Here is a 21,645-nt window from a genome sequence, read left to right on the forward strand (position 1 = left end):
AAATTCGTAAATTTTGAGAAGAAATGCCTTTTGCGCCAAATCAACCAGACAGTTGCCTGCCGAGGTGTCCTAAGTAAAATTATGAAGGCAGTTCTTTAAACCAAACGAATAAGTGGGATGCAATTTAGGAAGTTTATTCTCAATACTTCCTTTTTTTCAAGGAGGAATTGATTGTGTACACTTAGCCCTCTCCTCTACTCATCCAATACGGCGTGCACATTGCTCGCTATCAGCGTTTCACTTGTGGTCCGGGAGGCTCATTTTGCTCGACTGTTATGGTTGAATGATTGGTGAGAGATTGCTTAGCGAAGAGCATAGAAATTGGAAACCACCTTATCTTCTTGCTTTTCTTATCACAAAATTAAGTTAAAATATTTTATACTCTCACGCTGTGATTAAGCACAGCAGAAAAGTCGGAGTCATCATCATGACAAAGCTCCAGGCGGAAAGTTATTGCGGCAGCATGAACGCATTTCTGGTATTGCATGGAACATTGTTGCATTATTGGCGACCAGTAACAGTGCTCCGATTCTTATGATTCCAGGAAAAGATTATATCATTGGACAATGAGCTGGGTGAGCGCACAAAGGTGATGAAATCACCGACGCAGCTATGACATAATTCGCAGAATCTTTGCAATACATATGCCGTTCTTCTGCCAACCTTTCATTGCAATAAACACAATATATATCTTTTTCTTTGCCCGCTTTTTACTCCTCCAAGCTTCTGTCCAGAGAAACAATACGCCTAGATGATTATAAATGTTCCAGTGCGGACAGGGCAAAACACAGGTTCGATCATGGCCATCTGGAAGCCGTTTCTGTTGCTTGGTCTATTGGCCCTATGCAGCGCCCGGAGGCCAACACCATACGGTAAATCATCTTTTTTGTACCCTTCGTGCTTCTTTTCTGCTTGTTTATCTATATTCCAGACTCGCAGAAGTTTGCATGGTCCGACATATTTTGGGGCACTACGCAAGTGCTTTATGAAAAAAAAAAATGGGCGCCCTGCGGTCAGTCGGAGTCCCTACTTTTACAATTCGCAGTTGGAAATTCTAGAACGAAGCATAATTTAGGTTACATTGCTTTATCCTTATATCTAAAAAATGTGTTTCTTGCGGTTCTATTATGCAACAGGCGTGAATGAGAACAGTAAAAACCCTTTGTTTTCGGTTTAGTGAGCGCCGTTTACAAAAGTTATCTACACAAATGTCTTTTGCGCTCCGTTATGAGCGCTCGAATGTGCAGAACTTTTCTAACTTGATTCGTGTTTGTACTGCTCATGTCTATGTTCTGAGTTATTTTCGAGTGCTACATTTTGCGCGTAATAAACGTTCTTGCAACCATATTTTCTTGTTTTCAAAAAATGTAAAAGTGAATTCATATACACTCCGATGTTCTAAATTATTATATTCTACAAGAATTTAAGCGCACAGTTTCTGTTGGCCCGCAAGCGGCTTTAGGCATTTAAATCCCTATTTCTTCAACATCATATGCACCGAACACTTTCAGGACATCTTAACATCTATACCGCATAGCAGATGGTCTAAAAAAAATGTAGAGTCACGCGCTACATTCGTTAAGAGGGCGTTTGCTTTTTGGGCGTCTAACGGTTCATACGTGTCACGAAACCGGAAGTGGGGCATGTGATTTTCCAGCGTGTTATTTTTGCTGCACTGAGTTTCAATTTGTGTCTTAATGAGGTTGATGATCACCGCTCACACCCCTTTTGTATCTTGTGCAAGATACCGTCAGTCCAGGAGGTTGTAAAACAGGAGGGCGCAAAAACTATTTGGTACAGGCTGCAGACCAGTTTGAAAGCTGAAACACAATTGGAGGCGCAAAACCACAATACACGCCACGGCAGCACGGAGTGCAGATGAAATAAGAAGGCTTACTATAAAAAACTAACTTTAAAGGAACATATCTGATCTTTTTGGCGGAAATATGCATTCTTTCCGAAAGAAGACAATCTTTTGAGGCGAGATCTGGACTCGAAATTTTCGAGCAAGTTTTGTACACCTGCACTGAGAGTACGAAAACGTTTAGAGCAACGAATTGGCGCTATATAAAACTACTTGCTGTATGCAAGCTTTTTATTTGCAATTATGAATATGAACGTTTTTGGTTAGCCTTCACATTTCTCCCTGATACGTGAATACCGGAGATAGAGCTAATGTATACTTTTTCTTTTGGTTTATTTGTAAATTTACTATATTCAACTAAGAGGGCCTGCCAATTGCCCTGCAACCCATTTTTATTCTTATACTTATTTCCCTCTCGTGGTCTAAATCTGCGATGACTACCTGCCCTATGTAGATTGATTCCCTAAAGAGCTATTTGTGCACTTTTCAATTTTACGCTAAGTGAAGATAAAGAAGCACTTTTAGAAAACACAAGTAGCTTAGAATTGAAAGAAGTTCATCACAAAAAGCTTGTTATAGAAATAAAAAAAGAACACAAAAAATTACCAGAACACCTATCTTGACAAATGAAGAGTTTATAACTCCTGATCTACTTCCTTCCACTCTTCTGAGTCCCATACAAGTTATGGCTACCAAAAGCTGACGCCACAATACCCCGAGTTTTAAATACTTACCCCAAGCTACCCATCGAGGTGTTGGAGACTCAGGGTGACTGTATGTGCAAAGGAGTCGTGCATAACATAATAGTCTTTTAACAGTGCCTACTGTTTCGTGTGTTTTGAGCGCACTGCAACACCGTGCGCGAAAATGATTTTATTTTATGAATAATATTTTTATGTAAAGCTGTTTTTCATTCTATTTTGTGCATTTCTTTTGTTATAAGCAGCCGGCGTCAGATGCTTGAATTTTTTTGTTTCTTTAGAAGTGCAGGCCGTAGTGGGATGTTTTGTAACGGATTTTGCATAGACCTCCTTGGCTTATGCTTTTGCACTGAAAGCAAAACTAATAAGTAAAACCTCCAGCACCTCGCTGCGAACTGAAAACTGCTGTTTCCTTCTGAGGCTGTTCAGCATATTACTTCGTTTTGTGCATATAAATTTTTGGGCAGCGTTTCTGCTCTGCGAATATAAGGCGTTAGTAAAGCGTTGCAAGTCATCTTCTGACATACTTAGCTAGGCAACTTCCTACGAGAATCTGAGATTATTAGGCTATTCTCGATCAACTCTTACCCCGAACAGTTCACAATTCAGACTTACCTCCTGAGAACAGGCATGTAATAGTAAGTGCAAGATCGTGTCTCCATTCAGATTATTCAGATTTTATTGCTTATTTATTGAGGACAACATTTTTTATGCGGCCGTTTCAGATACCTTCAAGTATTTTTACAAAGGATTCTTCTGCACCTCAATTCTGTAATGCCTGCATGGCTGCTGAGGGTTCTAATGCCATATATAGGGGTTGGTTATATTCTGCAGATGTCTATATCATATGACTGATAGTGCGATAATGGTTTGTTGTCGAGAATCCTTCACAAACGTCTGTCTGATGATTTGCGTGGTTGAAGCCTAAGGTTGCCCTCAATGAATTAGCAAATACATTACCACGAACCTTGCAGGCAGTGGACAGTAAGGTGATCGGTCAGTGCATTTTCGTCTCCGTGACATCCCTCTTCTTATAGGTTAAGATGATGTTTGCGTTCTTATAAGCTTCTGGTACAGTTGAGGCCATAAGTTTTCCCAGCACAATCTCCCCAACGTGCTTCAGTAGATCTGCTGCTTCCAAAGTCTTAAAAGCTGTTTTTGTCCTTTGCATTGCTTCTAAGGCTTCATTTATCTCCTTTTTCTTTACTAGCGGGAAGTCTTATTATTGTGCTCTGCTGCCTCTTGCATTAATGTCCTGATTACATAAGCTACTTCATATATTGTGTGTAAAATTTTTGGGATGATTTAACTCCCTTATCCATATTGCTAATGATTTTCACCATACATCTAATTTTCAATATGCCTAGTTTGCTCTTCACTGATTTTAGGATACTTCGGTTCTTTAAACCATGCTCAATTCTCTACATATCAAACTTCCTAATGTGGCTGACCAAGCGCATATTGATTAACTTCTATAACTCTGGCAGTTCTATTTTGTCTGTGGGGTAAGATGCTTTGAAGCACTGGCGTTTCTTCATGGATCATTTCTTTTCCGAGAAAGTTGCGGGTATCCTGTCGAAACATCCTACCACCGCCTCCTTCTACTGCGCACTCCGTAATGAAAGCTGCGAGATTACCGTTCACTGCTGGAAAGTTAGGATTAAACTTCATTGAAATTGATAAGTGCTACATTAACAGACAGAACGAGGGTACAGTGGGTTACAGAAGAAACGCGGGTTAATGATATTCTAATCAAAGTCAAGAGGAAGAAATGGGTTTAGCCAGAGCATGTAGTGCGAAGGCAAGATAACCGATCGTTGTTAAGGGTAACGGGCTAGACCTGGAATGAAGGCAAGCCTAGCAAGGCGTTGCAGGAAGTTTGGTGGATGGATAAGATTAAGTCCGCGGAAACACGATGGCCACTTCTCTCACAGGAAAATGTCAATTGAAGCGATATAGGATTGGCACTTGCCCTGCAATAGGTGTATTAAGGCTGATAATGATGACATACAGAGTAGTTGGTGTTTATACTTGCTAAGGAATTGCTCTTGAAGGATTTTGAAAAATCTGTAAAAAAGTAGAGAGTGTGTACCTCTTCCCGTGTAGGGAGGATTCAGGCAAGCAATTTCTGAAGAAGGATGGAAATTTGGACGAGTTGGTAGCAGTTCATGGTGGGTGGATCAGCGCGAAGAGACGAGAGACGTGAAGAGAAAGACATAAACAAGTGCTTGTCTGTGTCTTTCTCTTCTCGTCTCTGCTCTGTTCGCGCTGTTCCACCCACCACGATGATAAGCAATCCCTGCAGTGAAGTCTCTTTTGCCAGCTATTTCCTTTTTAATGCACAGACTTTTTTGTCTTGCAAACGAAATAAGCCATGTCGACGTGTTCAGTGCAGTACACTTTGTTGCGAGATGTGCGTTGTGCCTATGATAAAGTTCTTAGTATAGCTTAGTGAACGAAAATAACAAACGATCGGCTTATTATCAGCTTCAGCGACCAACAATATTATGTGGAACTTAAGGCTGTGCCATGCAAAGCCGGAGAGAGTTTTAAAATTTCGTTTTTCGCATCGTGGTTCGAGTAAGCGATACAGCAAAAAACGTTTTTTAGCATTTTTAAGTTGGCTTAGCCTCGATAGAGTTTCTTTATTAGCGTGACTGCACATAGTGTTGTCCCGAAAAATTACATTCTCTTAAAATCTTGCTCGAATAAAAACTCAAGCGAAGCACTTTGAAGAAATTGGCGCGCGCTACATCTACGTGGTCCTGACAGAATGAAAAAGGGCAAAGCAGGCGCAGAGACATATAAATGCGACAGACCGTTCGAGTCATATATGCGCTTGGAAAGGAAATTAACTGGAAATATTCAATTGGGTATTATTCCGCAAAGCGGTCTTATGTATTGTTGTTCATGCTCAAAGAAACCGAAACGCAGCTCTATCTTCTGTTTCTAACTCCAGATGCTAGCAGGTTAACATGCTTTAGTTTCAGCCGCAAGAAACTCGTCATATGTTCACTCCAAGAACTGGTACTCTCTATGATAGGGTATGCTGACTACTGTACTCTCTATAGCAGCATTCTACTCCTCCAAAGCGCCTAGAGTGAAACGCCTCCTTCAGCAAATAGTACACCTGCCACTGCACTCTATCTGCAGCCAGAAGGAGTTGGGGTGTGTGTTTTTTTTTCGCTTTTGAAATTCAGCATACTATTATAATCACCTGCGACCGGTATCTCCTGCAAACTAGGTCCGCCCCAGATTCCGCTCAACGTAAATAAAGAGTTCTCCATTTTTTATTGATACTGTAAGTCCGATCAGGGACTGTAACAGGAAGGGCGGTAAATAATACAACCAGGTGTAGTGCACATATTGGTAAGCAAAACAACTTGAACAATAACATATTGTACAAAATGTTACAAAATCGGTTAGTATTCAAGTTGAGGTACAAATAATAGGCTGCAAACATTGTGACAAGCAAAAAAAAAGGAAAATCGGCTGTAGTTAGCGATGTAATTTCAGTCTAGGCACAAAAAACGGTAAAAATAAACAGGGCAGAATAGGAAAGTGGGAAAATGAAAATAACATCTGTGAAACAAAGAGGTGATCTCTAACCAGGGCACTAAATGCATCTAATGATGAGCTGTTAGTATTATCTATGTTTAGATTGTTTCATTCTCGTGTTGCTCGAGCAGCAGAAAAAAAAAGATATGCTTGAGCAAAGGTTCTGGTTAGGTACCATTCAGCGAAAGCATGCTTTTACGTAGATGCCTATGAAAGTGACTGCATTGCAACTGTTCCACTTTATCTGAAACATAGGGCTGTCGCTTAGTATTTCATGCCCTCCGGAGCAGCCATTCACATTCTCGTGCATCTGTTTCAAAACAGCGACCTTCCAAGGAAAAACGCTTCGGTAGCACGAGCGATGCTTCAGCTTGAGGAAAGCACTTCTGTCAGATCATGTAAAACTTCCCGATTCGCCGTGAAACATCACTTTCAATACTTCCTGTTGCAATGCTGATACGATGCAAATGCTCGACGAGCGCTCACTTGAAGCTGCAGATCATTTTAATGCAACTAATAACCGAAAAGGACAGTTGTTAGCTCGTTCACGAAGGGCGAGTCTTCAACATAGAGTGCACCATGAAGCTGCTTCTGAGCTAAGATGATCCGAGGGGCACAGGTGCTGTCTGGGCTGCTTCATCGTTTACTGAGCTGTGCCACATAAGGCAGCAGCGATCTGTGAAGTTAAACGACAGACGTTCAGGAAACGTACACAAAAAGCGCCGTGCAACTAATAATAAAAGCATTTATATGTGTTCAAAACAGTGAAAAGGAAGCGCACCCAGGCTAGCAACGCAATTTTCTGCGGTTCGATTCCTCGCTGCAGAGCTGTTTTTTTACGGTAGTATCGTCATACAGGACTACATCTACTCCTGCAGAGGCCATAGTCTTCAAAAATTTGCGGTGACTTTGGAAAAAGTAGTGGAATATAGGACAAGCGTATACTCCATCGCAAGGCGTTCCCAGCACTCCTTCAGTTCTTGAGTGCAGAAACTTTGTCATACTTTGAAGCATATTCGGATAAGGCTGAAAAGAGCTGGAGCCTTATCAAAGATGCTGACCTCTCGTCGCATGAAGCAGCACTAATAAGAGTTGATATGCAAGCCGGCATGACAGAGGAGTGAAAACCGTTTGCTACTTTCAGCGAAGAAAGACGAAAAAGTTACCTGAAACAAAAACGAATTCTTCTGCTAACCCACATGCTGGCATGTTGATCAAGATGCCGCACATTCACTGACTTTTTTACGTGGCAGGGAAAGGTTGAAGGGAAGGTACGGAAGAGGAACGCTAGCAATACCAATGGCTCAGAGCACCCGCGGAACTATGTTCAATCGTTTACCTTGCCATCTTTTGCGTTATCTGTTTTACACCATCAGTCCCCTCTCACTTAGTATGACGCAATTCTCAGAGAATAAACGAATAATATACTGCAAACGAAAAGAGATTTAAAACTCCTTTCAGAAGGTCTCGAAACTGATCACTTGGCTAGCCTGAACGTAATTCGTTAACTCGTGTAGCAGCTGTTAACAGGAACAACACACACAGAAAGAACAAAAACATTCTGTGTATTTAAGCGAGTGATGATCATCAACATTGTGACGCCCTCATTCAGTACAAATGTCTGCGAAATACTGTGAAACACTTATTAGCAATTCTTGAATGTACACTATGCTATGGAAGCAATATTTAAAATGGGGGCAAAGTATTGCAACAGGAACAAAGTTTTTAATAAGAGTAGCAGGAATCATGCAATGGATACAAAATAAATGCTTTTGTGGAATCTAAGACTGGATTATACTCTTGGTTGAAGTAGTTTGCGACACGAATTTTGCGTATTTGGTGTTAATTATTCCCATGGCTCTTCCTTCTGGAGTTTAGGAGTGGAACAGCCGTTTCGATTTCCTGTTCTTCAGAAAGAGTTCTATATTAAAGTGACGTGAAAATTTACCTACATGTGGCGTCATCTGGATGCATATAATTTGTCTGTACACTGCATTTTTAATGGATTTTGTATTACCAGAATAATCACTAGGACTGGGGAACATTTACAGGAATAATCAGCCAATGAACTCCAGTACTAACGAGCGTGAATGGCGGATTACAAATTAGGTTAATTAAAAACAGCAGGGCAATCGGCACAGTTTTTCAATGGAAACTCCTTTCCAGAGGTTATTCTCATTTCTACAGCACATATAATAATATTTCATTTGGATCACTCCATTGTTCTGCCACAGCAACTAAAGGTATTCGACTGTAGTTAGTGAGGGGAGAAAAATATCTGTGATTTTTTCCCGTAAGGGGTAAGACAAGCCAGCCGGAAGGATTTTTGTGGCTTTTACATATTGTGCCTAAATATGATAATTTTCTAAACTCAGCAATATTCCTCAAAACTCGGTTTCGCGCCACCATCTTTGTTGCACGCGACCATCGTGAATTTCCGCAATATGTCAATCTGGTTGGCGTCTCAGGTACGAATTAAACATGAAGACGCGAACTAAGAATGGTCTAGCGTGTTTTCTCTAGCGTGTTTTCGCGTGCTTTGTGGCTGCCAAAAATTTTCTAGAGCTGAAATTTTACAGTCCTCACTGCTTGGTAGGTCAGGAGGGGAGCATGTACCTCGCTAGTAAATATTTAGCTGAAATAAATTGGCTTCTACGTCGGAGTAGGACTACGAGGTCAACAACATCGAAGGCTTTTCTCTGAAGATGCACTTCCTTAGGAGCTAAGTCGCTCCCGGAGAAGGGCATCGGGCAGGCTCACCACAATGCCGCGCTAGTAACTATGTCCTCGTGTGGGTAGCGGTTCAATACTCAGACCTCATCAGGAAGCCTTGCTCTTCGTCAATACATCAGATACTCGAACGTTGCCTTCGTTGACTCTTCCAAGGTTGCGGTCAAAGCGAAGGCCGCTTCCAAAAGAGCTATCCCAACATTTGTGGGAAGAGTTCATATATGCCGCCGTGAAGTCCTTTGACGTGCGGCCAACCTGCTCGACTAAACCATTCTATGAGGTTCAACTCTTCTTAATGATAAGAGAAATGTTAAAAAGGTGGGTTCATTTTCTGTATGCGCTGCATTTCAGACTCATATATCTAGCATTTGATACATATGAGCAGCTCATGTCGCAGCCTAACCAGTGAGAACTCCGTTTCGAAGACGAAGATCTTCCCTGCGATCCTTGTAGCAGGGAAAAAAAGGCTACCTGCGGATTGATAACAGCTTATTTTCATTTTACGAGCTAGGAAGCCTAGTGAGGGCAACCAGCATTTCTTAGCTTAAAATGAACTAAACAGCAGCATATGGAATTGAGCGAGCGCAATGAACTTCTAGATATTTTATCATGTTTGCAGGTTCTTATTCCCACTTCTGGAAAGTCCTTGACAATCAGGAAAGCAGTAAAATAATAGGTTGTTTTGCCCACATATATCCTCAACTTCCATCAGCCATGGCTGCTTTCAGCTTAGAGTTATTTTTTTTTATGTTGACTTTCAATTTTTATCGCGCAAGGGCAGCTTTGGCCAAAGAGCGCCATGACAGAAGACAGTTTTCATTGCGCGAGGTGGGGTCAAAGACCCATTTCCCAAGCATTTTACCCTAAAGAAGCCGAGCCCCAGGCAGTGGAAACCTTGTACCCATTGTATCACTGGTGGGTACCCGGCGGCACTAGTGATCGAATCCCGCATCTCCAGCATGCGAGGTGGAAGCTCAAACCACTAGGCCACCGCTGCGGACAGTTCCTTTTTTTTGTACTGAACTTTTATGAGTACCAGTGATAACTACTCGAAAAATGTCCGCCAAATTACGTGTGTCGCTGATGCCAGTCACGATTTAGTACTTTTTGTATACTTCACTTGGCCAACTAATACAATGAGACATCTTGCATCCTATGATCTGCCACCATACTTGTCTTAAGATATTCAAAAATTGCATTATTTCTTCAGCAGGCTCATTAAGTGCGTTTTCTAGCTGTGGCAGAGATTTGTGGACTCACGAAAGCCAAAGTTTGTTTCTAAGTCATCAGAACATCAACTACACCCTCCTCGTAAAGGAAACTAATGCAAGCATAAAACGTACTGCAAAAAAGGTGCGTCGCTCTCTATAACGGCTCATGGAGGGTGGTAGGAACACTCTACTAATTAGATCCCTAACGTCGATCTTGAACGCTCGGGTTTCTTTGCCATTTTTGTGCGTAGTGATCATCGCGACCAGCGCCTTCCACATGGCAGAAAAGAGGTGACACCTGGAAGCGCTGCTATAAATGCAATAAATGTAGTCGCAACACTGCAGCCGCTGTGCTCGTGCTGACGGGTCTCCTAATTTGAGTCATGTGTCCGGTACTGCTCATACGAATTGCTACAGTTGCTTTAAATCTCACTAAATTCAGCCCCGGCGCTTTTGTGACCAGCACATCTTGTCTCAACCTACACTTGTAAGGTCTCTCGCTTTTTGATGTGCTGTAACGAATGTCACTCTACAGTTACACTCGTAAGCATTTTTGGCGCATACCAAACTTATAAAAATGATAAATATTACGGCATGATACGCCCAACGCGAAAGCGCACCACTTTAGACACAAACCGCGAGACGCTCTAGCGGTGGCCGACTGGTGTAAAGTATCATCAAACGGAGGTTTCGTCGGAAATTTTTCGAATTCCACTCGGGCCTAATGTATGCTGCTGAACTTTATGCAAAACAAAAAGCTTCTCTTTGTGTTTAGAATCCGCTTAGGTTTCATATTAAACCTCAGGCTCAGTGAAGGTTTGAGTGAATTTTCTTCGAGTTTTGAAGAAAAATGAGAGCTATAATCCGTTACTGATCAAATAGAGAAAAGTCCTGAAATCCACAAGTTTATTACGTCGGAATTAGGTCTTGAGCATACGAGCACAAGCATATAACTATTGCATTTCCTTCCATAGATTTAAGGTTGTGGACACACCTGCATGATTTGAAATCTTTGGTTTAAGGCGCTGCATTTGGCAGTGTTCGAGAGAAAATCACTAAGACTGGGTGGTTGCTTCAATAAGTGCCTGTGAAGAATGCGTTAGCTGGAGTTGATGGACGGTAATGGGGAAGTAGGGCCAAAGGAAGTGGTCCAGGAAATGAAAATACCTGATAGTAGTTCACAGAGAGCAAGCATCGTACAGGGAAAGGCGCAGATGGATGAGTCCTCGTCAAACGCTGCTTTCTGAAAAAGCGACCCGAGCAAAAACGTATTGATGGAGCGCTATATTGAATCGGTGTCTTGAGCAGTCCTCCCGTGCTCATTGAAGATCCGGTCGAATAGGTAACTTCGAAAACGGCTCGTGCGGATAGACAGCTGTATGCACTACCAAATATGGAACGACAAAAATCGGCCAGTGGCCCTCACACAAAGTGTATTAACGAGCAAACAATGAAACCTGCCCCGTCTTTTGACTGCCGAATAGTGCACGCGCCAAAGCCTTATAACGCAATCAGCATTCGACATGGTCCTCGCTGCCCGTATGCTCACAGACCGCGCTCAGTTGACAACAGGATATGCTAGGTGATTCGTTTTTCCTGATGCCACCTCTTAGAAGTAGGTTTCACGCGAACTCGTGTGTGGACCAAGTCGGCCCTATCCGCCAATTGCTGGAACGACTTTGTTTCAGTTTTACGTGTGGAGGGTTTACATCTGGTAAAACGGAAGATGAAATGAGGCTTGCTTAAACACCATGTAACCTAAAGACTGAATCTCTCGCTTCTTACCTTCTCACCTGAGAGGTTGATTACTATGTATAAATAACTGCTCTCAACCCTATCCGCTGCATTGACATCTGATAATGGTACATCTGATACTAGATCTTGTGGCGATGCACTGCTCGATGGCATTCCTCTAAGTTATGGCGCTCGTGACAGACGGGGTGCAATTTTGAAGGCTGTTGTGAACCCTGAAATGCACGCGCTTGTAGAGCGGCTCTTTTATGTTCAAGGCTAGACATCGCCCCTTCCCGTCTTCCAGCCATGCGGAGGAACTGCAGCCAGGAACGGAAATAACATCTTGATGTAACAGGATGTAAGAAACGAAAGACTCATACTATGTGTAACCTCATGTTGAGACAGGCTTGACATATTTTTATATTTTATTCCTCGATCGGTTTCTGCAGTACCTTCGGTACATGAAATAGAGACAGAACTATTCCACCTATTCTTAATCGACGTATACTGGTTTGAAACACATGCGAACGCTATCCACTTGTTCAAAAATTTCTTCCATGAGCTGGGGTGCAGAAAAAGAACGGCCGAACAAAGGATGTTCCGAGCTGCACTGACTTTTAAGCATGCTCTCGGTGTTGGAACATATCGCGGGACCGAGCTTCATAAGGTAATGGCACCCAGTGAATTCGACGATCGCGCGAGATGGTTAAAAGTTTGGCTGGCTTTTCAATTAGGCAGTTCTAACGCGAAGCTTTCACAGATATCATTACGGAGTACGCAATAGAATTGGATGTTAGTACAACTAGACAGGACACCCGTAAGCTCTTTCAGGTGATTAAATAGCAAATTAAGAAACGCCAAAGAATGAAAGCCTCTAACACCACAGACAGAAGAGAACTGGAATAACTCTCAAAGTTAATCACTAAGCGCAAGGTGACATACATACAGTAGCATAACATGGAAACGAAAGATAACGCTGTAAAAAAGGAGGCTGCCATAAGTGCTCATAGGGAAACGGGGCGTAGACAAAAATGGGGTGGAAGTAAGTGACAAATACGGCATTGCTGTTAACAATATTGTTAAGAAAGTGGCAACTGCCGAGGAATTTCAAACATCTGTGCAGTAGCCGACATCTATGCTTTATTATATTGAGTGAAGTATTAGTGCAGAGAAATTCGGCATACAGCCTCTAACAATAGAGGAAGTAAAAAAAGTCCTGAAAGCAATGGTGGCAAGGTTAGGTAAAACCAGAGATTTTGAACGACAGTAGCTACATTGTGCTAAAAAACTGCAATGCACTGTCACTATGCAAGAGTGTGCCGGAATCTTGGAAGTTTGGTAACATTATCTCAATCCACAAGAAAAGGTACGTTAAATATTTCAAGAAAAAAAAAGACCGATGAGCTTACAGTCCGTTGGCTAGAAGCTATTACCTAAGATAATATTTAATACTTGGGGCAACCTTAGACCGCAGTCAGGAAAAGGAACAGCCAGGCTTTCATAAAGGGTAGTCGATAATAGACATATTCACACCATCAACAAGTTATAGAGGAAGGTGCCATACTTAACAAACCTCTCTATCTGTCCCTCTCTCTCTCTCTCTCTCTCTCTCTCTCTCTCTATATATATATATATATATATATATATATATATATATATATATATATATATATATATATATATATATATATATATATATATATATATATATATATATATATATATATATATATAATAGATTACAGGAAAGCTTTTGACTCAGTCGAAAACTCAGCATTCGTGCAGCCATTCTGGAATCAGGGCATAAGAAATAAATACCGGGAGACTTCTTTACCGGTTGCGTGTCAGCCATGGTGCTCCATAAGGACAGCAATAAAAATCCAGTTAGGTGCGCTAGAAGCTAGGGAGACACTATATCTCCAATGGTATTTGTCCGTGTTTACAAGAGCGATTGAAAACCACGTTTGCGAACAACTGGGGCCTAAAAGAATACTAAAGTAACTTGAATTTCGCGGGTGCGATTGGCTTCCTTAAAACTCAGGGTACGATTTGAAAAGTATAATGAATTTTCTACGGGCAAAGCAGGATGATTGGTCCCCACTTTATTTGCAAAAAACTAAACTAATATTCAAGAGAGGGAGTGAACAGCAGTTTACTACAGCTTGTGATTCACTGGAAGTGGTAAGGGAAAACGTCTACTTATTGCAGGTAGACAGCGCAGATCCAGACTACGAGAGTGACATAACCAGAACAATAATAACATGGTGGAGCGGCTTTCGCAGGAACTCTAAAATGATGATTGGCCGTTAGCCAGTATCCCACAAAGGAAAATAATGTAAAAGCTGTATCTTACCGGTGCTCACCTATTGAACACAAACGTGGAGGGCCACGAAAAGTGTTCTATGGAAATGAAAATATTAGGTGTGAGAAAATGCTACGGTGATAGTTAATGGGAAGCAGGGAACCAGAGTGAGTTAATAGCATCCTAGTCAAAAATAAGGCTAATATTGGCGCTTTGGCAGGACATGAAATGCTAGATAACAGATGGCCCTTAACAGCAACGAATTTGATTCCAAGGAAAGGCTAGCGTTGCGGGGGGTCGCAGAAAGTTATGTGACCGATAAGATAAGGAATTTAGCGGGGTTAAGATGGCAGCAGCTGGAGAGGATCGGGTTAAATGTATACAAGTTGGAGAGAGGCCTCAGCCCTGGAGTTGATGTTGTCAGGCTACTTAGTTTGTGTCCTCATGGATTTTCTGCACTATTTTATCGACAGATTCACGATGCAGATCAAGCCGCCCAGCACTACAAAATGATTGTTATCACCGCAGCTACGTATTCGACCGTTCTACCAGACAGTGTTCTTGGACATGCGGGCGAGGCCCGTTTGTAACCAAAACACAGTGCGATTCAGTCTGTCGAAGTGGTGAGTGAATTCTTCTGTTTCGCTCCCTCTTGCTATTAAACATTTTCTTTGTTCTTTTACATGGAAATTCTTGCACAAATTTCTATAGCATTATTATTCTTTCTTTCATTACATGTCCTTACAATACGTTGTAATCGGAGGGACAGTCAACAGTGCACAAGATGAGGCTCAACAATTTGTTGCATGAGCTTGTATAGCAAGCAACACCAATATTTGTGTGCGCGATCGGAAATTCATCAATATAGTGGTTTGCTCTCCTTCTAGAACACAACCACATTCTTCATAAAGAACACTGTATGAGGCAACAAAGCATGTAGCAACAAAAGCACGTAGTCAGAACATTTGCAACGCACTTCCTGCAAAAAAAGATTAAGCACGTTTGATTTCATTTGATTGAAGCCTAACAATTTAAACCTTTTATTCTCCCTCACCGCTATGACACTTGCCTGACGTTATTCCTTCCTGTTCTAAAAGTTGCCTAGAATTACGATTCTAGTTCCTCAGCCTATTGCATTTTATTTAACTTAGCGTTTACAATTGTTAACTTTGCTGGTTTTGTTGAAGCCGTTACATTAATATTGGTTTTAGCAGTTCCAACTTTTAGGAAGAATTTACTAACTTTTATTTTTGTGTTCTTGATTGCACATTTTACAAATGACGTAAATGATCGGAAACTAAGCGCATTATCCGCTAATAGCGAAGGTGTGCATTACCCGCAGTACATACATGTAATGCATATGTGGCACATTCGACGCATATTACACATCCGAGCTCTAAATCTGAGGTCAGAACAGAGCTGAGTCCGAGAAAATAATTTTTATCTGGGGCTCAGAATTTCTCACTCCGGTTGTGAAGTGGCAACAAAACAAAACAAACAAATGAAGTATCTTCACTTTGTCAAAAAGTTTATACAAAAATATTTCACAAAACATACTTTATTTTGGTTACAAATTGCAAAGAAGAATTCAAAACTATAAAAACTGCCTTCCACTGGTGAAGTGATATTTCCCGTTCAAACTTTGGATTGTGCTCCCGCTTCGGTTGGCTTCTATTCTTTTCATTTGGCACGTAAAGAGATGCACTCTGCAGACTAAATGAGTTTAGTTCACATATCGCGACAGTCAGCTACGAAACACATTTTTTTTTGCAGCACCTGACGCAGGAGATGGTCAGGTTTATAAAACGCAGTGTGCATCAAGAGAAGACACAATTTGTGTTCTCAGGCACACTAATCATAGCCTGATATCTGCAAAAAAGCTTCCTATAAAAATTGTAATACAGCGTGCTTCTTACTTTTACAATTCAAAGTGGAACAATCAAGGTAGTATCGATCTTTGCCTGGTACCAAAAAGTGAAAAATGCACCAGGCAGCGCAGATAGGATGGCTACCGCTGAGGGCTCAATTTTCATCCAAAAATGCCATTTGCTCCGAAATCTCGATTCAAAGCGGGACGTCAGCACACATTTGCAGGAATTCCAGCCAAATAATATCCATTAACATCCTCTCGCTAACGACATAATCTTTGAGTCTCAAAGAAGAAGCAGGTACAGGCACATGGCAAGCACTCGTGCGCCGTTTATCCTGGGCAGATGGTCACGGGTGAAAAATGCCCATCTCGACCACACCCAATAAATCTCGCTTGAACTAGTTTCTGCAGCCATATGTTCTATGCGCATATGTCAGTGAAAGCGTATTTTCGTGGTAACGCACCTTTGCAAATTTTTCGTACTAAGACCTCGATTTCACTGAAAAACTTTACTATGCCACTGCTGCAGCAGACAAGTCAGGCAGCTGCATCACCCAGTGAAGTTGCGTGGTAACAGTGCTCAGAAAAAGATGCAATAAAGGCTGAAAAGAAGTTTTGAAACGGTGCCTTTATCTTATAAGCAGCGGTAAACCACCAAGGCCTTCGCAGATCATAGTTTGTAACTGCGCGAATGCGCTGGGGCGTTATAAATTGAGTGTCAAGGGGGAAAAAGCGACAAAAGAGGTCTAATGCAATCACAATTTCTTTCCCATCAAACATTCAGCGGCCGTCTGCGCTGCACCCAGACCATTTACTCAATGCCAGGGCAAGGCATTTCCTGTATACTATCTGAATAATATGACCGGCAAGTGCCACTTAGATATGGGCTGCAGCTACAGAGGAAACAACTTTCCAACCTTAGGCGAATGCCAGCGCACGTGCAAAGCAGGTAAGATAACTTTACCTGGTTCTGATATTACCTTTAACTTGTTTACAAACCGGAGTAAAAAAAAAACATTGCTTTCAAATACATTGTAATGTCTATGGCTGCCTTGCGGTACTAAATCACGAAAAATAACAATTTATTTTGCTCTTGGTCTCTTCAGGTGAATTATTGGCTAGCTCAGGCTATTCATTGTTACTTTTCTTGTTTCCACGGATTTTATTGTTTGTTAGCGGTGCACCTATTTTGTAAAACATGACCTTCAGTGTTACAGAATTTTTCTTCTTGAGTAATATTGCTTGCCTTCAGCGAACTTATGCAGATACATAGCGTTTGTGATTTCGTAGAGAAGGGCATGTAAATATGGTGTTCATATCACAACTGTGATTGCCAAGTGCCCTTGCATTGACGTCTTAAAAAGCACTCTGAAATTTCTTCTTATGTACAGCGTCCTATGAAACAACGTTGCATGATTCTTATCTTCCGCTGTTCTTTAGCGTCATCCATACTGGTGTTGGTTGCCTGAATAGGTGTTCATACATTAAAAAGTGAAGTAGTATTCTTTTTGTGCCCCACAAAATTCACGGCTCCTAAAATACTTCAACGTCTGCCGCCTTCGTAGAAGTTTAGAAGTGCTGGGCAGTTTTTCTGACATAATAATATGAAGCTTACCAGTCATCTTCTGTCTAGGATCTTTTTTCTTTGTGTTCCTTTGTTGCCTTAATAGGGTGTACTCTGAAAATATTGAGCTGCTCCGCAAACCTATCTCCTAGACTACACATACCTATCTGTTATGAGATGCTTTTTGTATATCTATGGGACATAAACTGAGCCTTAAGTTTCGTTTCCTTGCTTTCACCAGCGTGGAATCAGCATGCAAATGTCACTCTTTGCTCTCTCGTTTGGAAAAGAACAAGCATTATGTTTTTATACGCCCTACTTTTGAAAAATTAAAAGAATGTGCGCCACGGCGCGCAAATTTTGGCAGTTTACTGCAGATAACGGTGTGTAAAGCGCAATGGCAATCGAGTTGTGTCTCAGGTGAAGCAATTCATTAGTTTTTGAAGAAATTTTGAAGCCACAGGGTTATAGCTGTAAAAAAATTGATACATATAGGAATTAATACAAACTCTTTCTGACCGTGTTGAACATTCATCTGCTTGAAATCGCTTCCTAAAATCTCCTGTATCTACTGCTATCCTTTCTGTAGGTGGTGGCAGATTTTCATCTTTCACTGCTACTGACAGGCTGCAAAGTTCAGAGATTTCAACAGGTGCTTAAGTCCATTCGGTGATTTTTGAAGTTTCGCCAGCTTACTAGGTGAACGCACAACAGCCTGAAGACGTAATTAAAGAAAATTCCCAGAAAATATGCTAAAACTTCTAGCTTTGGAGTTCCTTTTAAGAATAACAGTTTTAAACTGGCAAAGTGTGCTTTTCTTGGGACAAGGAACACATATGGTTTCTCAAATTAGGACATCCCATTTTTACTCCACACAAATACGGTTCATGGTTTATGAGTGTTTAACGTCCCAAAGCCACTCAGGCTATGAGAGACGCCGTAGTGAAGGGCTCCGGAAATTTCGACCACCTGGGGTTCTTTAACGTGCACTGACATCGCACAGAACACGGGCCTCTAGAATTTCGCCTGAATCGAAATTCCACCTCTGCGGCCGGGATCGAACCCGCGTCTTTGGGGCCAGCAGCCGAGCACAATAACCACTCAGCCACCGCGGCGGCCTACACACACACGCTCTCAATGGTGATTCGAAAGGGTGACCCGACTGTAATCTGTTGTATGATATAGTGTGTCTACAAATGTCAAACAATTACCAACCAAACGTCATGCATTGGTCCAAAATCCGACAGTTGTCTTATAGATGTCATATAACATCAAGCAAATCATATTGTCATGAAGTGGTGACTGCAATACGAGGAGCAGAACGACAGCGAAGATGGCGTCCAAGCAAATCTATACTTGGGACTGACTTGCACCCACAATGAACTGAATCACTCGGCGGCGGTGTAGCAACAAACCTGCTTGGCGGTCGTCGAACAGAATGCCCGCCGCTGGCGGCCGTGCTGAATTTAAAGCTGATAGCGAACTTTCGAGATAAAGCATGAAAAGTTACTAGAACAGTCTGGAACAACGCAGAATAAGCTGCGACTGGCTGCGATCAATCTAGATAAATCTAGTCGCGTCTTGCGTCCCAAACAAAGCGATAAAGTGGCATGGCGGCAGATTTCAAGAATGAACAAGCACTGCAAAGATTCGCTGCAATATGAAATTCTTATGACGAAGCCTGTATGAGGCCATTGCATCATGCTACTTTTTTGAGCGGAGGAGCATTTAAGAATATAATGGTTGTGTCGAAAATAGGCCCTACTTGACAGAGTACATTTTTGTTAAATAGCTGTGCGAGAATAAACGTATCTAGAAAAAATTATATCTGTGTTCAATACTAACAGACGAACAAAATGATTCTAAAGCGAAATATCTGTGCGGACAGTTTCTGACTAGAAAGCACATTCTTTAAGACTCGATATTGCATTTTTACATTTAAGCTATATCAGTTTAGGAAATTGTATGAGGTATATCAGTGAGGAAGTGGCTTGCCATGGCAGTGAAGCACGCTGCTTCAGAGGTTTTCCCGCTGCGACAGAATGTTCTCTTTTTGGAAAAGGCGGGGAGGTTTTCTTAAGCAACGAAGTTTTTTAGAGGGAAACGGGTAATATCTAAATTAGTTGCAGACATTCAACTCGGGCCCAAATCATTGAGCCAAATCTAGGTATTCAATAGCCCTCCTTAAATATGTTTACTTCTAAAAAGACACCTAATACGCGAACGTACCGAATGTTCTTCGTGGCTCAGTATGTTGTGCAGCGTCAGTGGACTCGTGAAATCTTGCCTGACCTACAAATACAAGAAACTGCCTATGAGAGCCCCAAAGGCCACTTCCCTTGCAGGCAATCCTCCACTTCTTCATGTGGGTCGAAGCACTGCCCGTCCCGACACGTCGTCCGTCATGCAGTGTTGTTTGTGGAGCGGCGTCTTGTTTTTTTTTTCTTTCCATACCCCGACACCTCCTCACCACCTTCTGGAGCTCCTTCACATATTACGAATTCTAACTAGCTGTCCATGCTTTCGGCATTCACATTCTACTACGTCGGAAAATTATCTGCAGTGGAATGGTCTCGTGGAGCTGGTTAACGGTACTCGGACGGACATACTTCCTGCGCAGCTATGTCCGAAATGAACTGAGATCGCGTTTCCCTTCTGCAGCTTTCGCCGCCAGCATTGCGACACATGAAACCACGAAGGTGACAACCTTTTAGACATTTCGGCAGAACGCCCTTGATTCCACTAGATACACAGATAGGCGTGCCCCGTTCTACTACATCACCATCTAACACTGCCCGTCGGCTTCTTCTCACCCACCTCAAGGCCCAGCGCAACCTCGTTGCGGCTCATGCACGTAGCAGGCGCGCAAGGTGTCAGTAAGACAGCTCTGCTAATTTCCTCTTTTCACCCCAGCGACATATTCCTCGTTCGGTTAAAAACCAGCGCTGCTGGACGTGCCACGAAGCTATTGCCCCGGAGTCATCGCCATATTGTTGCCTCGCAGGGCTGCATGACTTATCATCTCGAAGACGTACTCGAGCATCGCTAGAGTGGTGTGCACTGAATATTCTCGAAGGGTTTTTGTAATGTGAAATAACATGTCTCCGGCGCCCAGGCTAGCCCCTCCCCCTCCCAGTAGAAAGATGTACCGACGAAGAAGTTTGACCGCGCCGTTAGGATTATGAAAACGTGCGGGCGTGAGGCCTAGAGATCTGAAAAACGATGACAGTCCAAGGGCGTCCGGTGCGCTCGTTTTCTAGTGTCCGTGCACTCCATAGCAATGTGTACAAACGAATCTTGCGTTCATAGTCGGACTGATACATCCTCCGAATATAATAAATTAGGTGCTAGTAATCCTGTTATGTGAGGGCGTGCACTCTTCGGATTACTTCCCACTAGTCCAGCAGACATGCACTACATTTCGTGTGCAGATATGCTTCACAATATTCAGCTGTGCCGAAGGGGAACACCGCTCTGTACAATACTCAGAATTTTAAAAACTGTCAAGTTTGAGCAACTGCTAAAGTGGCGAAATTTTCATTTCATAATACCGCACTTATTTTTTTTTAATTCTTAATCCTTAGCTCATTTGCAAACAAATCGATATAAATGATTTTTATGAAATATTTATTCACCGCACAGCTCATTTCAAGGAGTGTATTTGAATGGAAAATAATGATGGTGTCTTTTTCTTTCAGGAAAATAATGAAGAACTTTTTTTCGTCCTCGGAATTTTTTTTTTTTAAGAAAGTCAAAAAAAGCTGTAGAGGAAGGAGAAAATCCGAGGACACCTGACTACCTTGCCTTCATTATCTTCCTTATGATTGGGAAAAAGTAATAAATTACTTCAAAAATCACTGTCATGTTTTTGGTTTGATACAGGATAGACCATTGCTGTCTCTCGCACATAACAAGTAGCACCGGCAAACATGGACGGCAAGTATAGGAGGACGAAAACAAAGGCACTGTGGAAAGGGGAGAGATTTATTACAAATTACCTCTTTATGGGGCCGATATTAATAAGCAACAAAACAACAGTCAAATTTACGCGTCAGGGAATAGGTACATATCATACGATAGCTGTCAACACATTTATTATCCCTGAACATTT

At 41.9% G+C, this 21,645-nt stretch overlaps 1 protein-coding gene across 1 annotated transcript; it reads left to right on the forward strand.

Annotated features, from left to right (window-relative positions):
* The first annotated feature begins 749 nt into the window (after nt 1–749).
* On the forward strand, nt 750–21,392 carry LOC144104942 (actinia tenebrosa protease inhibitors-like). Its single transcript, XM_077638172.1, has 4 exons — nt 750–872; nt 14,574–14,723; nt 16,755–16,919; nt 21,233–21,392. The coding sequence occupies exons 1-4, from the start codon at nt 752–754 to the stop codon at nt 21,238–21,240; spliced, it is 444 nt and encodes a 147-aa protein (XP_077494298.1). The 5' UTR covers nt 750–751; the 3' UTR covers nt 21,241–21,392.
* The last annotated feature ends 253 nt before the right edge of the window (nt 21,393–21,645 follow it).

Source organism: Amblyomma americanum, chromosome 9, assembly GCF_052857255.1.
Source record: "Amblyomma americanum isolate KBUSLIRL-KWMA chromosome 9, ASM5285725v1, whole genome shotgun sequence".
Lineage (NCBI taxonomy): Eukaryota > Metazoa > Arthropoda > Arachnida > Ixodida > Ixodidae > Amblyomma > Amblyomma americanum.

Bases quoted from the DNA above. Each gene is read 5' to 3' on its own strand.
- LOC144104942 (XM_077638172.1), top strand. From the start codon at position 752: ATGATTATAAATGTTCCAGTGCGGACAGGGCAAAACACAGGTTCGATC. The intron at 873-14,573 runs GTAAATCATCTT...TTTTATCGACAG, and splicing joins CCGGAGGCCAACACCATACG to ATTCACGATGCAGATCAAGC. The intron at 14,724-16,754 runs GTGAGTGAATTC...TCAAACATTCAG, and splicing joins CGATTCAGTCTGTCGAAGTG to CGGCCGTCTGCGCTGCACCC.